Below are 22,184 nucleotides of genomic sequence, written 5' to 3' on the forward strand. Positions count from 1 at the left end.
ACACGGCCGCGAATGCTGGAGCAAAAGACGCGCCAATAGCTTCATAGACAGATTTCAACCAAAGGTCCATCTGTCTGTCATTGGCATCTTTAAGTGAAGCCCCATCCTCCACTGCAACAATGGATCTAGCTGCAAGCCTGGATATTGGAGGGTCCACTTTTGGACACTGGGTCCAGCGTTTGACCACGTCAGGGGGAAAGGGATAACGTGTATCCTTAAGACGTTTGGAAAAACGCTTGTCCGGATAAGTATTGTGTTTCTGGATTGATTCTCTGAAGTCAGAGTGGTCCAGAAAAGTACTTGATTTACGCTTGGGATACAGGAAATGGAATTTCTCCTGCTGGGCAGCTGCCTCCTCTGCTGAAGGGGCTGGGGGAGAAATATCCAACAGCCTATTGATGGCCGCTATAAGGTCATTTACCATGGCGTCACCATCTGGCGTATCCAAATTGAGTGCGGTGTCAGGACTAGACTCCTGATCACCCACCTCTGTCTCATCATATAGAGACTCTTCTCGCTGAGACCCTGACCCGCGTGATGACGTGGAGGGTCTCTCCCAGCGAGCTCGCTTAGGCGGCATGGGACTGTCATCGGAGTCCGAGCCCCCAGCCTGTGATGCCTGGGACCCCCTTGAAGTACGGATTAGTTCCAACTGTGGGGGACCGGGGAGCATAGACACAGCAGTGTGCATGGTCTGCGCAACTGGCCTGGACTGCAAGGTCTCCAGGATTTTTGTCATAGTCACAGACATTTTATCAGCAAAGACTGCAAATTCTGCCCCGTCACCGGGGCAGGGTTCACAGGCGACTCTGCCTGGGCTACTACCATCATAGGCTCTGGCTGACGAAGTGCCACTGGGACTGAACATTGCACACAATGGGAGTCGTTGGAGCCTGCCGGTAGATTAGCCCCACATGCTGTACAAGCAGTGTATACAGCCAGTGCCTTGGCACCCTTGCGTTTTGTGGATGACATGTCGTTGTCTCCTCAGAGCAATACAGGGTATACAGCCAAGAAGCGACCGTCCAGTGTAGTATGTATATGTATATATATATGTATATATATATATATATATATATATATATATATATATATATATATATATATATATATATATATATATATATATATATATATATATATATATATATATATATATATATATATATATATATATATATATATATATATATATATATATATATATATATATATATCTATATATCTATCTGGTACAGTAAAAAGTACACCAATACAACACTGTGGCACTAGTGGGGCCAGCACTAATGTGCTGCTTACCGCCCGCTAAACGCGGGTGTGTGGTCGCCAGAAATCCCTAGTCTGAGTCTCCCAGAGCCTGTGTCCTTCCTCCAGCCAGACTGCATGCAGGAATGGCTGCCGGCGTCCTGTGGAGGGGGGGGCGGGCCCTGGGCGTATACAGACAAAGAGCGGGAAGCCTGCGTCCCACTGTGCCTAGTGAGAGGGCTGGAGCATGTAAATAAGGCTCCAGCCCTCGGCGCTGACGATTGTACAGCGTCTCTCCCTTACCCTGATTGACAGGGTGGGGGCGGGAACGAAGCGGAGCTAGGCCGCAAAAGCCGGGGACTAGAGTTAGAAACGCCGCCGCCGTAAAAGCGCGGTCGGCGCGTCCCCGGCGCACTACAAGTCTCAGCTGCGCCCCCGCTCCAGGGGCGGTCGGCGCGGCAGTCCCCCAACACAACAAAATCCCCCAGTAATCTGTAGGGACTATAACCCCAGCGCGCAGCGCTTCAGTCCCCGGCGCACTAGCACACCCAGCAAGCCTGGTGTGTGCGTGCCTGCCATACGGGGACACAGAGTACCTTAATGTTGCAGGGCCTTGTCCCTGAACGGTACCTCGCTCGTCATCCAGCAGGTTCTATGGGTCTGTGGATGGAGCCCGGCCTCAGGGCTTGGTGGCCGGAAAGATCCCACTTCCTCAGAGCCCCTCAGGGGGATGGGGAAGGAAAACAGCATGTGGGCTCCAGCCTCCGTACCAGCAATAGGTACCTCAACCTTACAAACCGCAAGTGGGGTGAGAAGGGAGCATGCTGGGGGCCCTATATGGGCCCTCTTTTCTTCCATCCGATATAGTCAGCAGCTACTGCTGACTAAACAGTGGAGCTATGCGTGGATGTCTGACCTCCTTCGCACAAAGCAGAAAACTGGTGAGCCAGTGATCCCACTGGGGGTGTATAGCCAGAAGGGGAGGGGCCTTACACTTTTTAGTGTAATGCTTTGTGTGGCCTCCGGAGGCAATAGCTATACACCCAATCGTCTGGGTCTCCCAATGGAGCGCCGAAGAAAGGGAATTTTGTTTACTTACCGTAAATTCCTTTTCTTCTAGCTCCTATTGGGAGACCCAGACAATTGGGTGTATAGCTTCTGCCTCCGGAGGCCACACAAAGTATTACACTTTAAAAAGTGTAACCCCTCCCCTCTGCCTATACACCCTCCCGTGCATCACGGGCTCCTCAGTTTTGGTGCAAAAGCAGGAAGGAGGAAACTTATAAATTGGTCTAAGGTAAATTCAATCCGAAGGATGTTCGGAGAACTGAAACCATGAACCAAAAGAACAATTCAACATGAACAACATGTGTACACAAAAGAACAAACAGCCCGAAGGGAACAGGGGCGGGTGCTGGGTCTCCCAATAGGAGCTAGAAGAAGAAGGGAATTTTGTTTACTTACCGTAAATTCCTTTTCTTCTAGCTCTAATTGGGAGACCCAGACAATTGGGTGTATAGGCTATGCCTCCGGAGGCAGCACAAAGTATTACACTCAAAAGTGTTAAGCCCCTCCCCTTCTGCCTATACACTCCCCGTGCTCCCACGGGCTGCTCAGTTTTGGTGCAAAAGCAAGAAGGAGGAAGAAGGGAATTTTGTTACTTACCGTAAATTCCTTTTCTTCTAGCTCCAATTGGGAGACCCAGACGATTGACGATTGGGTGTATAGCTACTGCCTCCGGAGGCCACACAAAGCATTACACTAAAAAGTGTAAGGCCCCTCCCCTTCTGGCTATACACCCCCCGTGGGAACACGGGATGCTCAGTTTTAGTGCCAAAGCAAGAAGGAGGAAAGCCAATAACTGGTTTAAACAAATTCAATCCGAAGAACATCGGAGAACTGAAAACCGTTCAACATGAACAACATGTGTACCCGAAAAAACCAAAAATCCCGAAGGAAACAGGGCGGGTGCTGGGTCTCCCAATTGGAGCTAGAAGAAAAGGAATTTACGGTAAGTAACAAAATTCCCTTCTTCGGCGCTCCATTGGGAGACCCAGACGATTGGGACGTCCAAAAGCAGTCCCTGGGTGGGTAAAGAAATACCTCATGTTAGAGCTGCAAAAACAGCCCTTCCCTACGAGGAGGCAACCGCCGCCTGCAGGACTCTTCTACCTAGGCTGGCGTCCGCCGAAGCATAGGTATGCACCTGATAATGTTTGGTGAAAGTGTGCAGACTCGACCAGGTGGCTGCCTGGCACACCTGTTGAGCCGTAGCCTGGTGTCATAATGCCCAGGACGCACCCACGGCTCTGGTTGAGTGGGCCTTTAGCCCTGAAGGAACCGGAAGCCCAGCAGAACGGTAGGCTTCAAGAATTGGTTCTTTGATCCATCGAGCCAGGGTGGCTTTTGAAGCCTGCGACCCTTTGCGCTTACCAGCGACAAGGACAAAGAGTGCATCGGAGCGGCGCAGGGGCGCCGTGCGGGAAATGTAGATTCTGAGTGCTCTCACCAGATCTAACAAATGTAAATCCTTCTCATACCGATGAACTGCATGAGGACAAAAGGAAGGCAAAGAGATATCCTGATTTAGATGAAAAGAGGATACCACCTTAGGGAGAAACTCCTGAATGGGGCGCAGCACTACCTTGTCCTGGTGGAAGACCAGGAAAGGAGCCTTGGAAGACAGCGCTGCTAGCTCAGACACTCTCCGAAGAGATGTGATCGCTACCAGAAAAGCCACTTTCTGCGATAGTCGAGAAAGTGAAACATCCCTCAGAGGCTGGAAGGGCGGCTTCTGGAGGGCAACAAGTACCCTGTTCAGATCCCATGGATCTAACGGCCGCTTGTACGGGGGTACGATATGACAAACCCCCTGCAGGAACGTGCGCACCTTAGAAAGTCGTGCTAGACGCTTCTGAAAAAAGACGGATAGCGCTGAGACTTGCCCTTTAAGGGAGCCGAGCGACAAACCTTTTTCTAACCCAGATTGCAGGAAAGAAAGAAAAGTAGGCAATGCAAATGGCCAGGGAGACACTCCCTGAGCAGAGCACCAGGATAAGAATATCTTCCACGTTCTGTGGTAGATCTTAGCAGACGTGGGCTTCCTAGCCTGTCTCATGGTGGCAACGACCCCTTGGGATAATCCTGAAGACGCTAGGATCCAGGACTCAATGGCCACACAGTCAGGTTCAGGGCCGCAGAATTCCGATGGAAAAACGGCCCTTGGGACAGTAAGTCTGGTCGGTCTGGTAGTGCCCACGGTTGGCCGACCGTGAGATGCCACAGATCCGGGTACCACGACCTCCTCGGCCAGTCTGGGGCGACGAGTATGACGCGGCTGCAATCGGATCTGATCTTGCGTAGCACTCTGGGCAAGAGTGCCAGAGGTGGAAACACATAAGGGAGCCGGAACTGCGACCAATCTTGCACCAAGGCGTCTACCGCCAGAGCTCTTTGATCGCGAGACCGCGCCATGAAGGTCGGAACCTTGTTGTTGTGCCGAGACGCCATTAGGTCGACATCCGGCACCCCCCAGCGGTGACAGATTTCCTGAAACACGTCTGGGTGAAGGGACCACTCCCCTGCGTCCATACCCTGGCGACTGAGGAAGTCTGCTTCCCAGTTTTCCACGCCCGGGATGTGAACCGCGGATATGGTGGATGCTCTGTCCTCCACCCACATCAGAATCCGCCGGACTTCCTGGAAGGCTTGCCGACTGCGTGTCCCTCCTTGGTGGTTGATGTATGCCACCGCTGTGGAGTTGTCCGACTGAATTCGGATCTGCTTTCCTTCCAGCCACTGCTGGAAGGCTAGTAGGGCCAGATACACTGCCCTGATCTCCAGAACATTGATCTGAAGGGTGGACTCCTGCTGAGTCCACGTACCCTGAGCCCTGTGGTGGAGAAAAACTGCTCCCCACCCTGACAGACTCGCGTCCGTCGTGACTACTGCCCAGGATGGGGGTAGGAAGGATCTTCCCTGTGATAAAGAGGTGGGAAGAAGCCACCACTGCAAAGAGTCCTTGGTCGTCTGGGACAGGGAGACTTCCCTGTCCAGGGATGTTGACTTCCCGTCCCATTGGCGGAGAATGTCCCACTGAAGTGGGCGCAGATGAAACTGCGCAAACGGGACTGCCTCCATTGCTGCCACCATCTTCCCTAGGAAGTGCATGAGGCGCCTCAAGGGGTGCGACTGACCTTGAAGGAGAGACTGCACCCCTGTCTGTAGCGACCGCTGCTTGTCCAGCGGAAGCTTCACTATCGCTGAGAGAGTATGAAACTCCATGCCAAGATACGTTAGTGATTGGGTCGGTGACAGATTGGACTTTGAAAAGTTGATGATCCACCCGAAAGTCTGGAGAGTCTCCAGCGCAACATTCAGGCTGAGTTGGCATGCCCCTTGAGAGGGTGCTTTGACAAGCAGATCGTCTAAGTAAGGGATCACCGAGTGTCCCTGAGAGTGCAAGATTGCTACCACTGCCGCCATGACCTTGGTGAAAACCCGTGGGGCTGTCGCCAGACCAAATGGCAGAGCTACGAATTGTAGATGGTCGTCTCCTATCACGAAACGTAGAAAGCGTTGGTGCTTTGTAGCAATCGGCACGTGGAGATAAGCATCTTTGATGTCTATTGATGCAAGGAAATCTCCTTGAGACATTGAGGCAATGACGGAGCGGAGGGATTCCATCCGGAACCGCCTTGCGTTCACATGCTTGTTGAGCAGTTTTAGGTCCAGAACAGGACGGAATGAGCCGTCCTTTTTTGGCACCACAAAGAGATTGGAGTAAAAACCTTGCCCTTGTTCCTGAAGAGGAACAGGGATCACCACTCCTTCTGCTCTTAGAGAGCCCACCGCCTGCAGAAGGGCATCTGCTCGGTCGGGATGTGGGGAAGTTCTGAAGAACCGAGGCGGAGGACGAGAACTGAACTCTATCCTGTACCCGTGAGACAAAATGTCTGTTACCCACCGGTCCTTGACCTGTGGCAGCCAAATGTCGCAAAAGCGGGAGAGCCTGCCACCGACCGAGGATGCGGAGAGAGGAGGCCGAAAGTCATGAGGTAGCCGGCTTGGAAGCGGCTCCTCCGGTTGCTTTCTTGGGGCGTGAGTGAGCCCGCCAGGCATCTGAGCTCCTTTGCACCTTCTGAGTCCCTTTGGACGAAGAGAATTGGGGCTTGCCCGAGCCTCGAAAGGACCGAAACCTCGACTGCCACTTCCTCTGCTGAGGTTTGCTTGATCTGGGCTGGGGTAAGGAGGAGTCCTTACCCTTGGACTGTTTAATGATTTCAGCCAATTGCTCACCAAACAGTCTGTCTCCAGATAGCGGCAAGCTGGTTAAACATTTCTTGGAAGCAGAATCTGCTTTCCATTCCTTTAACCACAAGGCTCTGCGCAAAACCACAGAGTTGGCAGACGCCATTGAGGTACGGCTCGTAGAGTCCAGTACCGCATTGATAGCGTATGTCGCAAACGCAGACATTTGCGTAGTTAAGGACGCCACTTGCGGCACTGCTGGACGTATGAAAGAGTCCACCTGTGCCAGACCAGCGGAAATAGCTTGGAGTGCCCACACGGCCGCGAATGCTGGAGCAAACGACGCGCCGATAGCTTCATAGACAGATTTCAACCACAGGTCCATCTGTCTGTCATTGGCATCTTTAAGTGAAGCCCCATCCTCCACTGCAACTATGGATCTAGCCGCAAGCCTGGATATTGGGGGGATCCACCTTTGGACACTGGGTCCAGCGTTTGACCACGTCAGGGGGAAAGGGATAACGTGTATCCTTAAGACGTTTGGAAAAACGCTTGTCTGGATAAGCATGATGTTTCTGGACTGATTCTCTGAAGTCAGAGTGGTCCAGAAAAGTACTCAATTTACGCTTGGGATACCGAAAATGGAACTTCTCCTGCTGTGCAGCTGCCTCCTCTGCTGAAGGGGCTGGGGGAGAAATATCCAACAGTCTATTGATGGCCGCTATAAGGTCATTTACCATTGCGTCACCATCAGGGGTATCTAGATTGAGAGCGGTGTCAGGATTAGACTCCTGATCACCCACCTCTGTCTCCTCACACAGGGACTCTTCTCGTTGAGACCCTGACCAGTGTGATGACGTCGAGGGTCTTTCCCAGCGAGCCCGCTTAGGCTGCCTGGGACTGTCATCCGAGTCAGAGTCTTCAGCCTGTGATGCCTGGGACCCCCTTGAAGTACGGATTAGTTCCAACTGAGGGGGACCGGGGAGCATAGACACAGCAGTGTCCATGGTCTGAGAAACTGGCCTGGACTGCAAGGTCTCCAGGATTTTTGTCATAGTCACAGACATCTTATCAGCAAAAATTGCAAATTCTGTCCCCGTCACCGGGGCAGGGTTCACAGGCGTCTCTGCCTGGGCCACTACTACCATAGGCTCTGGCTGCCGAAGTGGCACAGGGATTGAACATTGCACACAATGGGGGTCATTGGAGCCTGCCGGTAGATTAGCCCCACATGCGACACAAGCAGTGCATACCGCCCGTGCCTTGGCACCCTTGCGTTTTGCGGATGACATGTTGTTGTCTCCTCAGAGCAATATAGGGTATAAGCCAAGAAGCGACCGTACAGTGCAATATCAATATATATGGTACAGGGAAAAAATGCACCAAAAAACACTGTGGCACTAGTGGGGCCAGCACTTATGTGCAGCTTACCGCCCGCAGAAACGCGGGTGTGTGGTCAGCAGAGTCCCTTGTCTGGGTCCCCCAGAGCCTGTGTCCTTTCTCCAGCCAGACTGCATGCAGGAATGGCTGCCGGCGTCCTGTGGAGAGGGGCGGGCCCTGGGCGTGTTGAGACCAAGAGCGGGAAACCTGCGCCCCACTGTGCCCAGTGAGAGGGCTGGAGTATGTAAATAAGACTCCAGCCCTCAGCGCTGACTATGGAACAGCGTCTCTCCCTTCCCCTGATTGACAGGGTGGGGGCGGGAACGAAGCGGAGCTAGGCCGCAAAAGCCGGGGACTAGATTTATGAGCGCTGCCGCCGTAAAAGCGCGGTCAGCGCGAGTCCCCGGCGCACTACAAGTCCCAGCCGCGCCGCCACTCCCGGAGCGGCCGGTGCGGTAGTTCCCAACAATAAAATCACTCAGCTAAGCTGCAGTGACTGTAACCCCAGCGCGCAGCGCTACTGTCCCCGGCGCACTAGCACACCCAGCAAGTCTGGAGTGTGCGTGGCCTGTCTGTGCGGGGACACAGAGTACCTGAATGTTGCAGGGCCTTGTCCCTGACGGTACTCAGCTCCTCCAGCAGGTTCTCTGGGTCTGTGGATGGAGCCCGGCCTCAGGGTTTGGGGGCCGGTAAGATCCCACTTCCACAGAGCCCCTCAGGGGGATGGGGAAGGAAAACAGCATGTGGGCTCCAGCCTCCGTACCCGCAATGGGTACCTCAACCTTACAAACCACAAGTGGGGTGAGAAGGGAGCATGCTGGGGGCCCTATATGGGCCCTCTTTTCTTCCATCCGATATAGTCAGCAGCTACTGCTGACTAAACAGTGGAGCTATGCGTGGATGTCTGACCTCCTTCGCACAAAGCTTGAAAACTGAGCATCCCGTGTTCCCACGGGGGGTGTATAGCCAGAAGGGGAGGGGCCTTACACTTTTTAGTGTAATGCTTTGTGTGGCCTCCGGAGGCAGTAGCTATACACCCAATCGTCAATCGTCTGGGTCTCCCAATGGAGCGCCGAAGAAAAAGAATTATCAACTGGTTTAAAGTAACATCGATCCGAAGAAATATCGGAGAACTGAAACCATTCAACATGAATGACATGTGTACACAAAAAAACAGGGGCGGGTGCTGGGTCTCCCAATTAGAGCTAGAAGAAAAGGAATTTACGGTAAGTAAACAAAATTCCCTTCTTCTTTGTCGCTCTATTGGGAGACCCAGACAATTGGGATGTCCAAAAGCAATCCCTGGGTGGGTAAAATAATACCTCGTAAGAGAGCCGTAAAACGGCCTTTTCCTACAGGTGCGCAATCGCCGCCTGAAGGACTCGTCTACCTAGGCTGGCATCCGCCGAAGCATAGGTATGCAACTGATAGTGTTTCGTGAAAGTGTGCAGGCTCGACCAGGTAGCCGCCTGACACACCTGCTGAGCCGTATCCTGGTGTCTCAAAGCCCAGGACGCACCCACGGCTCTGGTAGAATGGACCTTCAGCCCTGAGGGAACCGGAAGCCCAGCCGAACGCTGGACTTCGAGAATTGGCTCCTTGATCCACCGAGCCAAGGTTGATTTGGAAGCCGGTGACCCTTTACGCTGGCCAGCGACAAGGACAAAGAGTGCATCCGAGCGGCGCAGGGGCGCCGTACGAGAAATGTGGAGTCTGAGTGCTCTCACCAGATCTAACAAGTGCAAATCCTGTTCACATTGGTGAACTGGATGAGGACAAAAAGAAGGTAAGGAGATATCCTGATTGAGATGAAAGGGGGATACCACCTTAGAGAGAAAGTCCGGAACCGGACGCAGAACCACCTTGTCCTGGTGAACAACCAGGAAAGGGGCTCTGCATGACAGCGCTGCTAGCTCGGACACTCTCCGAAGTGAAGTGACTGCTACTAGAAAAAAACCCTTTCTGCGAAAGGCGTGAGAGAAATATCTCTCATTGTCTCGAATGGTGATTTCTAAAGAACCAGCAGCACCCTGTTCAGATCCCAGGGTTCTAACGTCAGCTTGTAAGAAGGAACGATGTGACAAACCCCCTGCAGGAACGTGCGTACCTGTGGAAGTCTGGCTAGGCGCTTCTGGAAAAAAACAGAGAGCGCTGAGACTTGTCCCTTAAGGGAGCTGAGCGACAAACCCTTTTCCAGTCCAGATTGAAGGAAGGACAGAAAAAATGGGCAAGGCAAAGTGCTAGGGAGAAGAACCCTGAGCAGAGCACCACGACAGGAAAATTTTCCACGTCCTGTGGTAGATCTTGGCGGACGTTGGTTTCCTAGCCTGTCTCATAGTGGCAATGACGTCTTGAGATAATCCTGAAGACGCTAGGATCCAGGACTCAATGGCCACACAGTCAGGTTGAGGGCCACAGAATTGAGATGGAAAAAACGGCCCTTGAGATAACAAGTCTGGTCGGTCTGGTAGTGCCCACGGTTGGCCGACCGTGAGAAGCCACAGATCCGGGTACCACGACCTCCTCGGCCAGTCTGGAGCGACGAGGATGACGCGGCGGCAGTCGGTCCTGATCTTGCGTAACACACTGGGCAACAGTGCCAGCGGAGGAACACATAAGGGAGCTGAAACTGCGACCAATCCTGAACTAAGGCGTCTGCCGCCAGAGCTCTGGGATCTTGAGACCGTGCCATGAACGTCGGTACCTTGTGATTGTGCCGGGACGCCATGAAGTCGACGTCCGGCATCCCCCAGCGGCAACAGATCTCCTGAAACACGCCCGGGTGAAGGGACCATTCCCCTGCGTCCATGCCCTGGCGACTGAGATAATCCGCTTCCCAGTTTTCCACGCCTGGAATGTGAACTGCAGAGATGGTGGAGGCCGTGGCTTCCACCCACATCAAAATCCGCCGGACTTCCTGGGAGGCTTGCCGACTGCGTGTGCCGCCTTGGTGGTTGATGTATGCCACCACTGTGGAATTGTCCGACTGAATTCTGATCTGCTTGCCTTCCAGCCACTGCTGGAAAGCTTTCAGGGCAAGATACACTGCTCTGATCTCCAGAACATTGATCTGAAGCGAGAACTCTTGCTGGGTCCACGTACCCTGAGCCCTGTGGTGGAGAAAAACCGCTCCCCACCCTGACAGACTCGCGTCCGTCGTGACTACTTCCCAGGATGAGGGTAGGAAAGATTTCCCCTTCGCTAATGAAGTGGGAATAAGCCACCACCGAAGGGAAGCTTTGGTCGTCTGAGAGAGGGAGACGGTCCTGACGAGGGACGTCGGCTTCCTGTCCCATTTGCATAGGATGTCCCATTGAAGGGGACGCAGGTGAAATTGCGCGAAAGGAACTGCCTCCATTGCTGTCACCATCTTCCCCAGGAAGTGCGTGAGGCGCCTCCCGGGATGTGACTGGCCTTGAAGGAGAGATTGTACCCCTTTCCGTAGTGACTGCTGTTTGATCAGCGGAAGCTTCACTATCGCTGAGAGTATGAAACTTCGTGCCAAGATATGTCAGCGATTGGGCCGGTGTCAGATTTGACTTTGGAGAATTGCTGATCCACCCGAAACCCTGGAGAGTTTCCAGGGTAGCGTCAAGGCTGCGTTGGCATGCCCCTATAGAGGGTGCCTTGATCAGCAGATCGTCCAAATACTGGATCACCGAGTGACCCAGGGAGTGTAGAAGCGCTACTACAGTAGCCATAACCTTGGTAAAAACCCGTGGGGCTGTTGCCAGGCCGAACGGCAGTGCCACGAATTGCAGGTATTCGTGTCCTATGGCGAAGCGCAAGAAGCGCTGGTGCTCTGGAGCAATCGGTACATGGGGATAAGCATTTTTGATATCGATTGATGCAAGGAAATCTCCTTGGGACATTGAGGCGATGACGGAGCGGAGGGATTCCATCCGGAACCGCCTGGTTTTTACCCGTCTGTTGAGCAGTTTCAGGTCCAGGACCGGGCGGAAAGACCCGTCCTTCTTTGAGACCACCAACAAGTTGGAGTAAAAACCGTGGCTCTGATGCTGAAGAGGAACAGGGATCACCACTCCTTCAGCCGTCAGAGTGCGCCGCGTCTGCAGAGGAGCCTCGGCTCGCTCGGGAGGCGGGGATGACCTGAAGAATCGAGTCGGGGGACGAGAGGTAAACTCTATCTCGTAACCGTGAGACAGAATAACTCTCACCCAGCGGTCTTTTATTTGTGGCAGCCCGGTGTCGCAAAAGCGGGAGAGCCTGCCACCGACCGAGGATGCTACTAGCGGAGGCCGAAAGTCATGAGGAAGCCGCTTTGTTAGCGGCGCCCCCGGTGGTCTGTTTAGGACGTGACTTAGACCGCCATGCATCAGAGCTCCTTTGTCTTTCTGAGACCTTGTGGACGAGGAGAATTGGGACCTGCCCGCGCCCCGAGAGGAGCGAAACCTCGACTGCCCTCTCCTCTGTTGGGATATGTTTGGTTGGGACTGGGGTAAGTATGTATCCTTTCCTTTGGATTGTTTGATGACTTCATCCAGACGCTCGCCAAACAACCTGTCGCCACAAATTGGCAAACTGGTTAAGCGCTTTTTTGGAAGCAGAATCTGCCTTCCATTCCCGTAGCCATAAGGCCCTGCGGAGTACCCCCGAATTGGCGGCCGCAACCGCCGTACAGCTCGCAGAGTCCAGGACAGCACTAATAGCGTTGCCGAGGTTTGGGAGGTAATGGATGCCACTTGTGGCGCGGCCGTGTATGTGGCTGCTTCAATTTGCGCTTGACCTGCTGAGATAGCTTGTAGCGCCCCTACGGCTGCGAATGCTGGGGCAAAAGAAGCTCCGATAGCTTCATAGATGGATTTCAACCAGAGCTCCATCTGCCCGTCAGTGGCATCTTTGAGCGAGGCTCCATCTTCCACTGCAAGTAATGATCTAGCCCCCAGTCTGTGAGATTGGAGGGTCCACTCTGAGACACTGAGTCCGACCTTTAACCACGTCAGGTGGAAAAGGACAACGTGTATCCTTAAGGCGCTAAGAAAAAACGCTTATCTGGACAAGCATGGTGATTCTGGACTGCCTCTCTGGAATCAGAATGGTCTAGAAACATACTCGGTGTACGCTTGGGGAACCTGAAGCGGAATTACTCCTGCTGATAATCTGACTCCTCCGCCGGAGGAGCTGAGGGAGAAATATCCAGCATTTGATTGATGGACGCAATAAGATCGTTCACTATGGCGTCCCCGTCTGGAGTATTACGATTGAGAGCGCCCTCAGGATCAGAATCCTGATCAGCTGTCTCCGCATCATCAACCGGAGATTCCCCCCGCTGAGACCCTGAACAACATGATGTCGAGGGAAATTCTAAGCGAGCCCGCTTAGTCGGTCTGGGGCTGGGGTCTAAGTCAGAACCCTCAGCCTGGAAATTGTGTCCCGGGAGGACATTGTTGGTCCAATTGAGGGGGGCCAGGGAACAATGATTCAACATAGTCCCTTTGCTGAGATACCGGCCTGGACTGCAAGGCTTCTAGTATCTCAGCCATAGTCTGAGAGTTTTGCAAACTCCATCCCCGTCATTAAGGACCGTGTCAACAGGTGTCTCCCCCTGGGCCCCTCTTAGCAGATGCTCTGGCTGAAGAAGAGAGTCACAGGGGCCACACATTGCACACAATGAGGGTCAATGGGACCTGCCGGCAGCTGGGTCGTACAAGCGGCGCAGGCAGCATAATAAGCCTGTGTTTTGGCACCCCTGTCTTTGTGGGCGCCATGCTATTGTTTTCCCTGATTAACACAAAAGGGTAAATAGCCATAATGAACTGTGCTCATACAGTGTAAAGTATATAGTAATAACAGAATGTATCAATACACTACAGCACCATGGGGCTAACACCACAGGTGCTGCTTACCAGCCGCCTAAGGCGGTTGTGAGGCCACCAGAGACCGTGTCTGGGTCTCCCAGGGTTAATCCCTCTCTGCAGCGTCGGAGGAGCTGACAGGAAATGGCTGCGGCGTCCTGCCGAGAGAAGGGAGCCGTGGGCATCTCACACAGTGCACAGTGAGGGGAGTGGAGTATGCAAAGCATGCTCCAGCCCTCATGCTGCTCGTTTTTCCCTCTCTTCCGTGCAGCGTCCCGCCCTTCCCCCTGCCTGTCAGGGCTGAGGGCGGGAAAAAGGAAGCTAGGCCGCAAGAAAGCCGGGGACTCGAGTATAAGCGTCGCCGCCGTAAAAGCGCGGCCGACGCCGAAGTCCCCGGCGAACTACAAGTCCCAGGCGCGCCGCAGTTTCACATGGCAGCGGCGGTTAGCGCGGTAGCCCCTACATATAAACACACTCAGCGACGCTGAGTGTGTAATGGCACATATAGACCCGGTCAGCGCCGCGGTCCCCGGTGCACTAGCACACCCAGCAAAGCTGAGGTGTTGCCGTGCACGGTCCCTACAGGGATACAGAGTACCTTCAAGATGCAGGGCCATGTCCCTGAACGGTACCCGGCTCCTATCCAGCATGGTCCTCAGGAGCTGTGGATGAAGCACGGTCTCCTGTGCCTGGAGACCGATAGGATCCCACTTCACCCAGAGCCCAGAGGGGGATGGGGAAGGAAAGCAGCATGTGGGCTCCAGCCTCCGTACCCGCAATGGATACCTCAACCTTAACAACACCGCCGACAAAAGTGGGGTGAGAAGGGAGCATGCTGGGGGCCCTATATGGGCCCACTTTTCTTCCATCCGACATAGTCAGCAGCTGCTGCTGACCAATCTGTGGAGCTGTGCTGTGCATGTCTGCCTCCTTCGCACAAAGCATAAAACTGAGCAGCCCGTGGGAGCACGGGGAGTGTATAGGCAGAAGGGGAGGGGCTTAACACTTTTGAGTGTAATACTTTGTGCTGCCTCCGGAGGCATAGCCTATACACCCAATTGTCTGGGTCTCCCAATAGAGCGACAAAGAAAAGGAATTTACGGTAAGTAAACAAAATTCCCTTCTTTGTCGCTCCATTGGGAGACCCAGACAATTGGGACGTCCAAAAGCAGTCCCTGGGTGGGTAAAAGAATACCTCGATAAAAAGAGCCGAAAAACGGCCCCCTCTTACAGGTGGGCAACCGCCGCCTGAAGGTCTCGCCTACCTAGACTGGCATCTGCCGAAGCATAGGCATGCACCTGATAGTGTTTCGTGAAAGTGTGCAGACTCGACCAGGTAGCCGCCTGACACACCTGCTGAGCCGTAGCCTGGTGCCGCAATGCCCAGGATGCACCCACGGCTCTGGTAGAATGGGCCTTCAGCCCTGAAGGAATCGGAAGCCCAGAAGAACGGTAGGCTTCAAGAATCGGTTCCTTGATCCACCGAGCCAAGGTTGACTTGGAAGCCTGCGACCCCTTACGCTGGCCAGCGACAAGGACAAAGAGCGCATCCGAACGGCGCCGTGCGAGAAATGTAGAGCCGGAGTGCTCTCACTAGATCTAACAAGTGCAGATGAAACTGCGCAAAGGGAACTGCCTCCATTGCTGCCACCATCTTCCCTAGGAGCCCGTGATGCACGGGAGGGTGTATAGGCAGAGGGGAGGGGTTACACTTTTTAAAGTGTAATACTTTGTGTGGCCTCCGGAGGCAGAAGCTATACACCCAATTGTCTGGGTCTCCCAATGGAGCGACAAAGAAATACGGTATATAAAGATGCAGTTTTTGCACCATTTTCCACGACCCGTAGCGTTCTCACTTTTCAGGATAAGGGGCTCAGTAACAGTTTATTTTTTGCATCTGGAGCTGGTTTTTAATAGTACCTTTTTTGCGCAGATGTTACGTTTTGACCGCCAGTTTTTGCGCAAGCGTTGCGATGACAAAATAAATTCTAAATGCTTAAGTTTATCGCTACGCCCTGTACTGATCAGATTAACAGATTTTATAGGTTGATAAATCAGGCATTTCTGAATGCGGCGATACTAATTGTGTAATTTTTATAACCCTCTAATTCTCAATGGGGCACATGACATGTAGGACGCATGTACCCAGGCATCAGAAAGATTACAAAAATGGTCGAACGGAGGAAATGGTATCGGAGAACGGAGACACCCATCTGACCTGTCTGCACTGCCCCGCAGGTGAGTATTATAAAGTGATTTTTATGTTCTATACAGCGGCCTGGGCTCTTGTATACAGTATTCTGGAACGCTGTATATAAAGAGCCCACTGGTGGTGACTGGTTCCCTTTAAAGATGGTTCAGTGTGATGGACTGTGCCAATTTGGATGACATCTGATGGGATCCCGCTTACAAGCTGCACCCAATGCCTGAGCAACCACCAAGTAGTAGCCATCCTGTGCTGGAGACATCATTGACAGCTCGTAAGGAAGTCTACGGCCACCGTATGTCCCACATCACTACCTCTAAGGAGATCATACTGCCTGGAGTCCACTGAAATTGGCTATATATGGAAGTCCAACAGCATTGAGAGCCATCAGCCGTGACTTTTGGTTTGGAGTAGACATTGGACCCAAGTATCACAAGTGCTTGTCTGCTGGTTCTCATACCTGAAGTTGAAAGCATCAGGGAGGAGTAAGACTCCGTCACCAATCTTGTATTGGGCACCGTTCTTCGTGGCCATGTTGTAGCAAACTTTTGCATCAAAGTCATCAGCAATGTCGAACACCTTGGGCATCTCCCTTTGCCTAATTTCTGCCAGCCTGGAACAGCTAGTACAGAACCTAAGGAAGGAGAAATCATATTAGCAAACAGTTTTTTTTGTAAGTAATGGCTCTAGTTCTGCCGTTTGATCACTTACTTGTGCTTATTGTCCTCAGCCGGTTGCACCTTCGGTGGACTCTCGAAACGGGCGTACTCTGGATCGTACCACAGCTGGTAGAAGTAGGACTTCCCATCATCTTCCACCTCGCTGTTTTCTTGGTCCACACCACCCTAGGTTTACACACAAGAGAAGACAGTGAGGTTATGAAGCCAGGAGTATTTCCATGTATAGTAATGGGTTCATAGCTCACCTCCATGAACCAGTCTTCTGCAGGAGCTTTGTAGACCACCAAAACCTTGCCGTGGATGTAGGACAGCTGCATGTCTTCACATTCATCCACAAGGAACAGCTCTAGAGGGTCAGATGTGGCTCCCAGGACGGTGTCTGTACCCAGGCAGAACCAGTGCGCATGAAACATGGGACCCGTAGAGTCCTCCCACATTGAGGTAATCCTGAAGGGCAAAGAAATTGGGGATGTTCATGAATATAAACACAGGCTCACTCTGAGTTGTTATCCTGGCATGCATCCAGGCACCATCAAAACTGATCTGATACAAAAGGTTGCTGACCAACCCCTTAAAAGCATTGTCAATAGGAAGCTGTGAAGTTTAGGAGTCAGGGTAGCATCTAAGGAGGCTTGTTAGTCTACACCCAATATGCAGTACCAACCTTGCCAAATACAAAGGCTCCGTGGGATTATCCGGGCTTACAGACACGCAGTCACCAACTTCAAGGATTTCATCGTCTATAGACACCTTCAGATAATATTCCTTCTTTCCTTCAACCTGAAAATTGAACCAGATTAATATTTCCATCAAGATAATTATATAGGAGATACGAGATGTTAGGGACCCCTTACCTTCACTGGGTCTCCTCGCCAAGAGATTCTGTTTTTCTTCTCCTGCTTCTTCTTACGCCCCTGGAGGATCTTCTTAGGAGACGGCATCTCTGGAATATTGTCGTCCAGCTCCTCATCTTCATCGGCCTCCTTTACAGCCAAGTTTGGACACCTAATAACAGGTCAGATTATAGTCAGGTGGTGTCTCAATGGGTCAGAAGAAGGACAAGTATGTAGTTGGACGTTACCTCCTCTGCAGACAGGCCTGCTTGTTGCGACCAGTGCCTCCAAACTTCACCATGTCTTGGCAGGCTTTGCATTTGCCGCAGTCTGGCTGTTGGCAGACCTGGGTGGAGAAGGCCCCTCAGTTAGGCGCCGAAAGGTCTCATCTACATAACGAGCAATCAGAATACCAAGCTCTTCAGTGGGCTCTTACCTCACAAACTCCACAACGCCTGCGCTTAGCGTTCTCCTTGTCATCATTGTTCTCAATCTGGTCGGAGAAGAAAGTGTCAAAGATCTGGTACACCAGCCTGGTTGTGGTGGCCTTGGTGGGTCCCTTATCCTTTACAATCTTTGTGGGATGTCTTATCGCTTGTCTCCTCACAGCCCGTCTGTACAGAAAGGAAGAAGATAATGAATAGTTTGCACAGACTATAAAAGAAGGGAATTTTGTTTACTTACCGTAAATTCCTTTTCTTCTAGCTCCAATTGGGAGACCCAGACAGTGGGTGTATAGCTACTGCCTCTGGAGGCCGCACAAAGAACTACACTTAAAAGTGTAAGGCCCCTCCCCTTCTGGCTATACACCCTCCCGTAGGAGTACGGATTCCTCAGTTTTAGTACCAAAGCAAGAAGGAGGAAAGCCAATAACAGTTTCAAAAACAAATTCAATCCGATAACAAGATCGGAGAACTGAAGAAACAACATGAACAACATGTGCACCCGAAAAACGAAACCCTAAAAACAGATAGGGCGGGTGCTGGGTCTCCCAATTGGAGCTAGAAGAAAAGGAATTTACGGTAAGTAAACAAAATTCCCTTCTTTTTCGCTCCTAATTGGGAGACCCAGACAGTGGGACGTCCAAAAGCAGTCCCTGGGTGGGTAAAAAGATACCACATGAACGGGCTGTCAGACAGCCTCTTCCTACAGGTGGGCCACCGCCGCCTGAAGGACTTGTCTACCTAGGCTGGCATCTGCCGAAGCGTAGGTATGCATCTGATAGTGTTTGGTAAACGTGTGCAGACTCGACCAGGTAGCTGCCTGGCACACTTGCTGAGCCGTAGCCTGATGCCGCAACGCCCAGGACGCACCAACGGCTCTGGTAGAATGGGCCTTCAGTCCAGATGGAATTGGAAGCCCAGCAGAACGGTATGTGTGAAGAATTGGTTCCTTGATCCACCGCGCCAGGGTGGATTTGGAAGCTTGCGATCCCTTATGCTGACCAGCGACTAGGACAAAGAGCGCATCAGAACGGCGTAGAGGCGCCGTGCGAGAAATGTAAATCCTGAGTGCTCTCACCAGGTCCAACAGATGTAAACCCTTTTCAAATTGGTGAACTGGATGCGGACACAAAGATGGCAAAGTGATATCCTGATTGAGATGAAAGGAAGAAACCACCTTGGGAGAAAACTCTGGAATTGGACGCAGTACTACCTTGTCTTGGTGAAACACCAGGAAGGGAGATTTGCAAGATAACGCCGCTAGCTCGGACACTCTTCGAAGAGACATGACCGCCACAAGAAAAACTACCTTTTGTGAAAGCCGGGAAAGGGGAACCTCTTTCAAAGGCTCGAAAGGCGGCTTCTGGAGAGCAAGGAGAACCTTGTTCAGATCCCAGGGTTCCAATGGTCGTCTGTAAGGAGGAACGATATGACAAACTCCTTGGAGAAACGTGCGTACTTTAGAAAGCCGTGCCAAGCGCTTCTGAAAGAATACGGATAATGCGGAGACTTGACCCTTAAGCGAGCTAAGGGACAAACCTTTTTCCAACCCAGACTGCAGGAAGGAAAGAAAAATTGGCAATGCAAATGGCCAGGGAGAAAACCCTTGAGCCAAGCACCACGCTAAGAATATCTTCCACGTCCTGTGATAGATCTTAGCTGAGGATGGTTTTCTAGCTTGTCTCATTGTGGCAACAACTTCCTGAGATAAACCTGAGGCCGCTAGGATCCAGGACTCAATGGCCACACAGTCAGGTTCAGGGCCGCAGAATTCAGATGGAAAAACGGCCCTTGAGACAGCAAATCTGGACGGTCTGGTAGTGCCCACGGTTGGCCTACCGTGAGATGCCACAGATCCGGGTACCACGACCTTCTTGGCCAATCTGGAGCGACGAGTATGGCTCGATGGCAGTCGGACTTGATTTTCCGGAGAACTCTGGGTAACAATGCTAGAGGTGGGAACACATAGGGGAGTCGGAATTGCGACCAATCCTGAACCAAGGCGTCTGCCGCCAGCGCTCGGTGATCGTGAGACCGTGCCATGAAAACTGGGACCTTGTTGTTGTGCCGTGACGCCATCAGATCGACGTCCGGCGTCCCCCAGCGGCAACAGATCTGTTGAAACACGTCCGGGTGAAGGGACCATTCTCCTGCGTCCATGCCCTGGCGACTGAGAAAGTCTGCTTCCCAGTTTTCCACGCCTGGGATGTGAACTGCGGATATGGTGGACGCTCTGCTTTCCACCCACGTCAAAATCCGCTGGACTTCTTGAAAAGCTTGGCGACTGCGTGTTCCCCCTTGGTGGTTGATATACGCCACCGCCGTGGAATTGTCCGACTGAATCCGAATCTGCTTGCCTTCCAGCCATTGTTGGAAGGCTCGCAGGGCAAGATAGATTGCTCTGATTTCCAGAACATTGATCTGCAGGGTGGACTCTTCCTGAGTCCACGTGCCCTGAGCCCTGTGGTGGAGAAACACCGCTCCCCACCCTGATAGGCTCGCATCTGTCGTGACCACTGCCCAGGACGGGGGAAGGAACGACTTTCCCTGTGACAATGAGTTGGGGAGAAGCCACCAACGTAGAGAGTCCTTGGCAGTCTGAGAGAGGGAGACAGTTCTGTCGAGGGACGTCGATTTCCCATCCCATTGGCGCAGAATGTCCAATTGTAGAGGGCGCAGATGAAACTGCGCGAACGGGACTGCCTCCATTGCTGCTACCATCTTTCCTAGGAAATGCATGAGGCGCCTCAGTGAGTGCGACTGGCTCTGAAGGAGAGATTGCACTCCAGTCCGTAGCGAGCACTGCTTGTCCAGTGGAAGCCTCACTATCGCTGATAGAGTATGAAACTCCATGCCAAGATAAGTCAGAGATTGGGTCGGGGTTAGATGAGACTTTGGAAAGTTGATAATCCACCCGAAAGTCTGGAGAGTGTCTAGCGCCACATTCAGACTGAGTTGGCATGCCTCTTGAGAGGGTGCCTTTATAAGCAGGTCGTCTAGATACGGGATGACCGAGTGACCCTGCGAGTGCAGAACAGCCACTACTGCTGCCATGACTTTGGTGAAGACCCGGGGGGCTGTTGCCAGACCGAAAGGTAACGCTACGAACTGTAGGTGTTCGTCGTGTATGACGAAGCGTAGGAAACGCTGATGCTCTGGTGCAATCGGCACGTGGAGATACGCATCCTTGATGTCTATTGATGCTAGAAAATCTCCTTGAGACATTGAGGCTATGACGGAGCGTAGGGATTCCATCCGGAACCTCCTGACTTTTACGTGTCTGTTGAGCAACTTTAGATCCAGGACGGGTCGATACGATCCGTCCTTTTTTGGGACCACAAACAGATTGGAGTAAAAACCGTGACCTTGTTCCTGAAGAGGGACGGAGGTCACCACTCCTTCCGCCTTTAGAGCGGCCACCGCCTGCAACAGAGCATCGGCTCGGTCTGGTGGTGGAGAAGTTCTGAAGAAACGAGTTGGCGGACGAGAATTGAACTCTATCCTGTACCCGTGAGACAGAATATCTCTCACCCAACGGTCTTTGACGCTTGCTAGCCAAATGACGCCAAAATGGGACAGCCTCCCACCGACCGCGGGTGTGGGAATCGGAGACCGCAAGTCAGGAGGACGCCGTCTTGGCAACGGTTCCTCTGGCTGGTCTTTTTGGGCGTGACTGAGACCTCCAAGAATCTGAGCGTCTCTGGTCCTTTTGAGTCTTTTTTGACGAGGCGAATTGGGACCTGCCCGGTCCTCGAAAGGACCGATAACCAGACTGATAACCAGACTGACCCCTCCTCTGTTGGGGCTTGTTTTGTCTGTGTTGCGGTAAGGAAGAGTCCTTACCCTTGGAGTGTTTGATGATTTCATCTAAACGTTCTCCAAACAATCGGTCACGAGAAAAAGGCAAATTGGTTAAGCACTTCTTGGAATGAGAATCTGCTTTCCAATGTCTCAACCACAGGGCCCTACGCAAAACAACAGAGTTGGCTGACGCCACTGCCGTGCGGCTTGTAGCGTCAAGAACAGCATTAATCGCGTACGACGCGAATGCCGCCATTTGCGAGGTCAATGGTGCTACCTGCGGGGCAACTGCACGTGTGACTGAGTCGACTCGCGCAAGCCCGGCCGTGATAGCTTGGAGTGCCCATACGGCCGCAAAAGAAGGCGCTAATGACGCTCCAATCGCTTCATAGATGGATTTCAGCCAGAGCTCCATCTGCCTGTCAGTGGCATCTTTAAGTGCCGCTCCATCTTCAACTGCAACCAAGGATCTAGCTGCAAGCCTGGAAATTGGAGGATCCACTTTTGGACACTGGGTCCAACCCTTGACC

The 22,184-nt window shown here is 52.5% G+C and overlaps 1 protein-coding gene across 1 annotated transcript in view; it reads right to left on the reverse strand.

The window, feature by feature from the left end:
- The window catches only part of DNMT1 (DNA methyltransferase 1), an 83,820-nt gene that overhangs the window by 10,408 nt on the left and 51,228 nt on the right, over positions 1–22,184 (reverse strand). The window contains exons 16-22 of the mRNA XM_075346490.1: positions 17,847–18,024; positions 17,659–17,756; positions 17,432–17,582; positions 17,242–17,357; positions 16,823–17,024; positions 16,609–16,742; positions 16,358–16,531 (exon numbers count right to left, since the gene is read on the reverse strand). Of these exons, the coding sequence (XP_075202605.1) occupies positions 16,358–16,531; positions 16,609–16,742; positions 16,823–17,024; positions 17,242–17,357; positions 17,432–17,582; positions 17,659–17,756; positions 17,847–18,024 (1,053 nt within the window). The remainder of the gene's footprint in view (positions 1–16,357; positions 16,532–16,608; positions 16,743–16,822; positions 17,025–17,241; positions 17,358–17,431; positions 17,583–17,658; positions 17,757–17,846; positions 18,025–22,184) is intronic.

Source organism: Anomaloglossus baeobatrachus, chromosome 4 (assembly GCF_048569485.1).
Source record: "Anomaloglossus baeobatrachus isolate aAnoBae1 chromosome 4, aAnoBae1.hap1, whole genome shotgun sequence".
NCBI lineage: Eukaryota > Metazoa > Chordata > Amphibia > Anura > Aromobatidae > Anomaloglossus > Anomaloglossus baeobatrachus.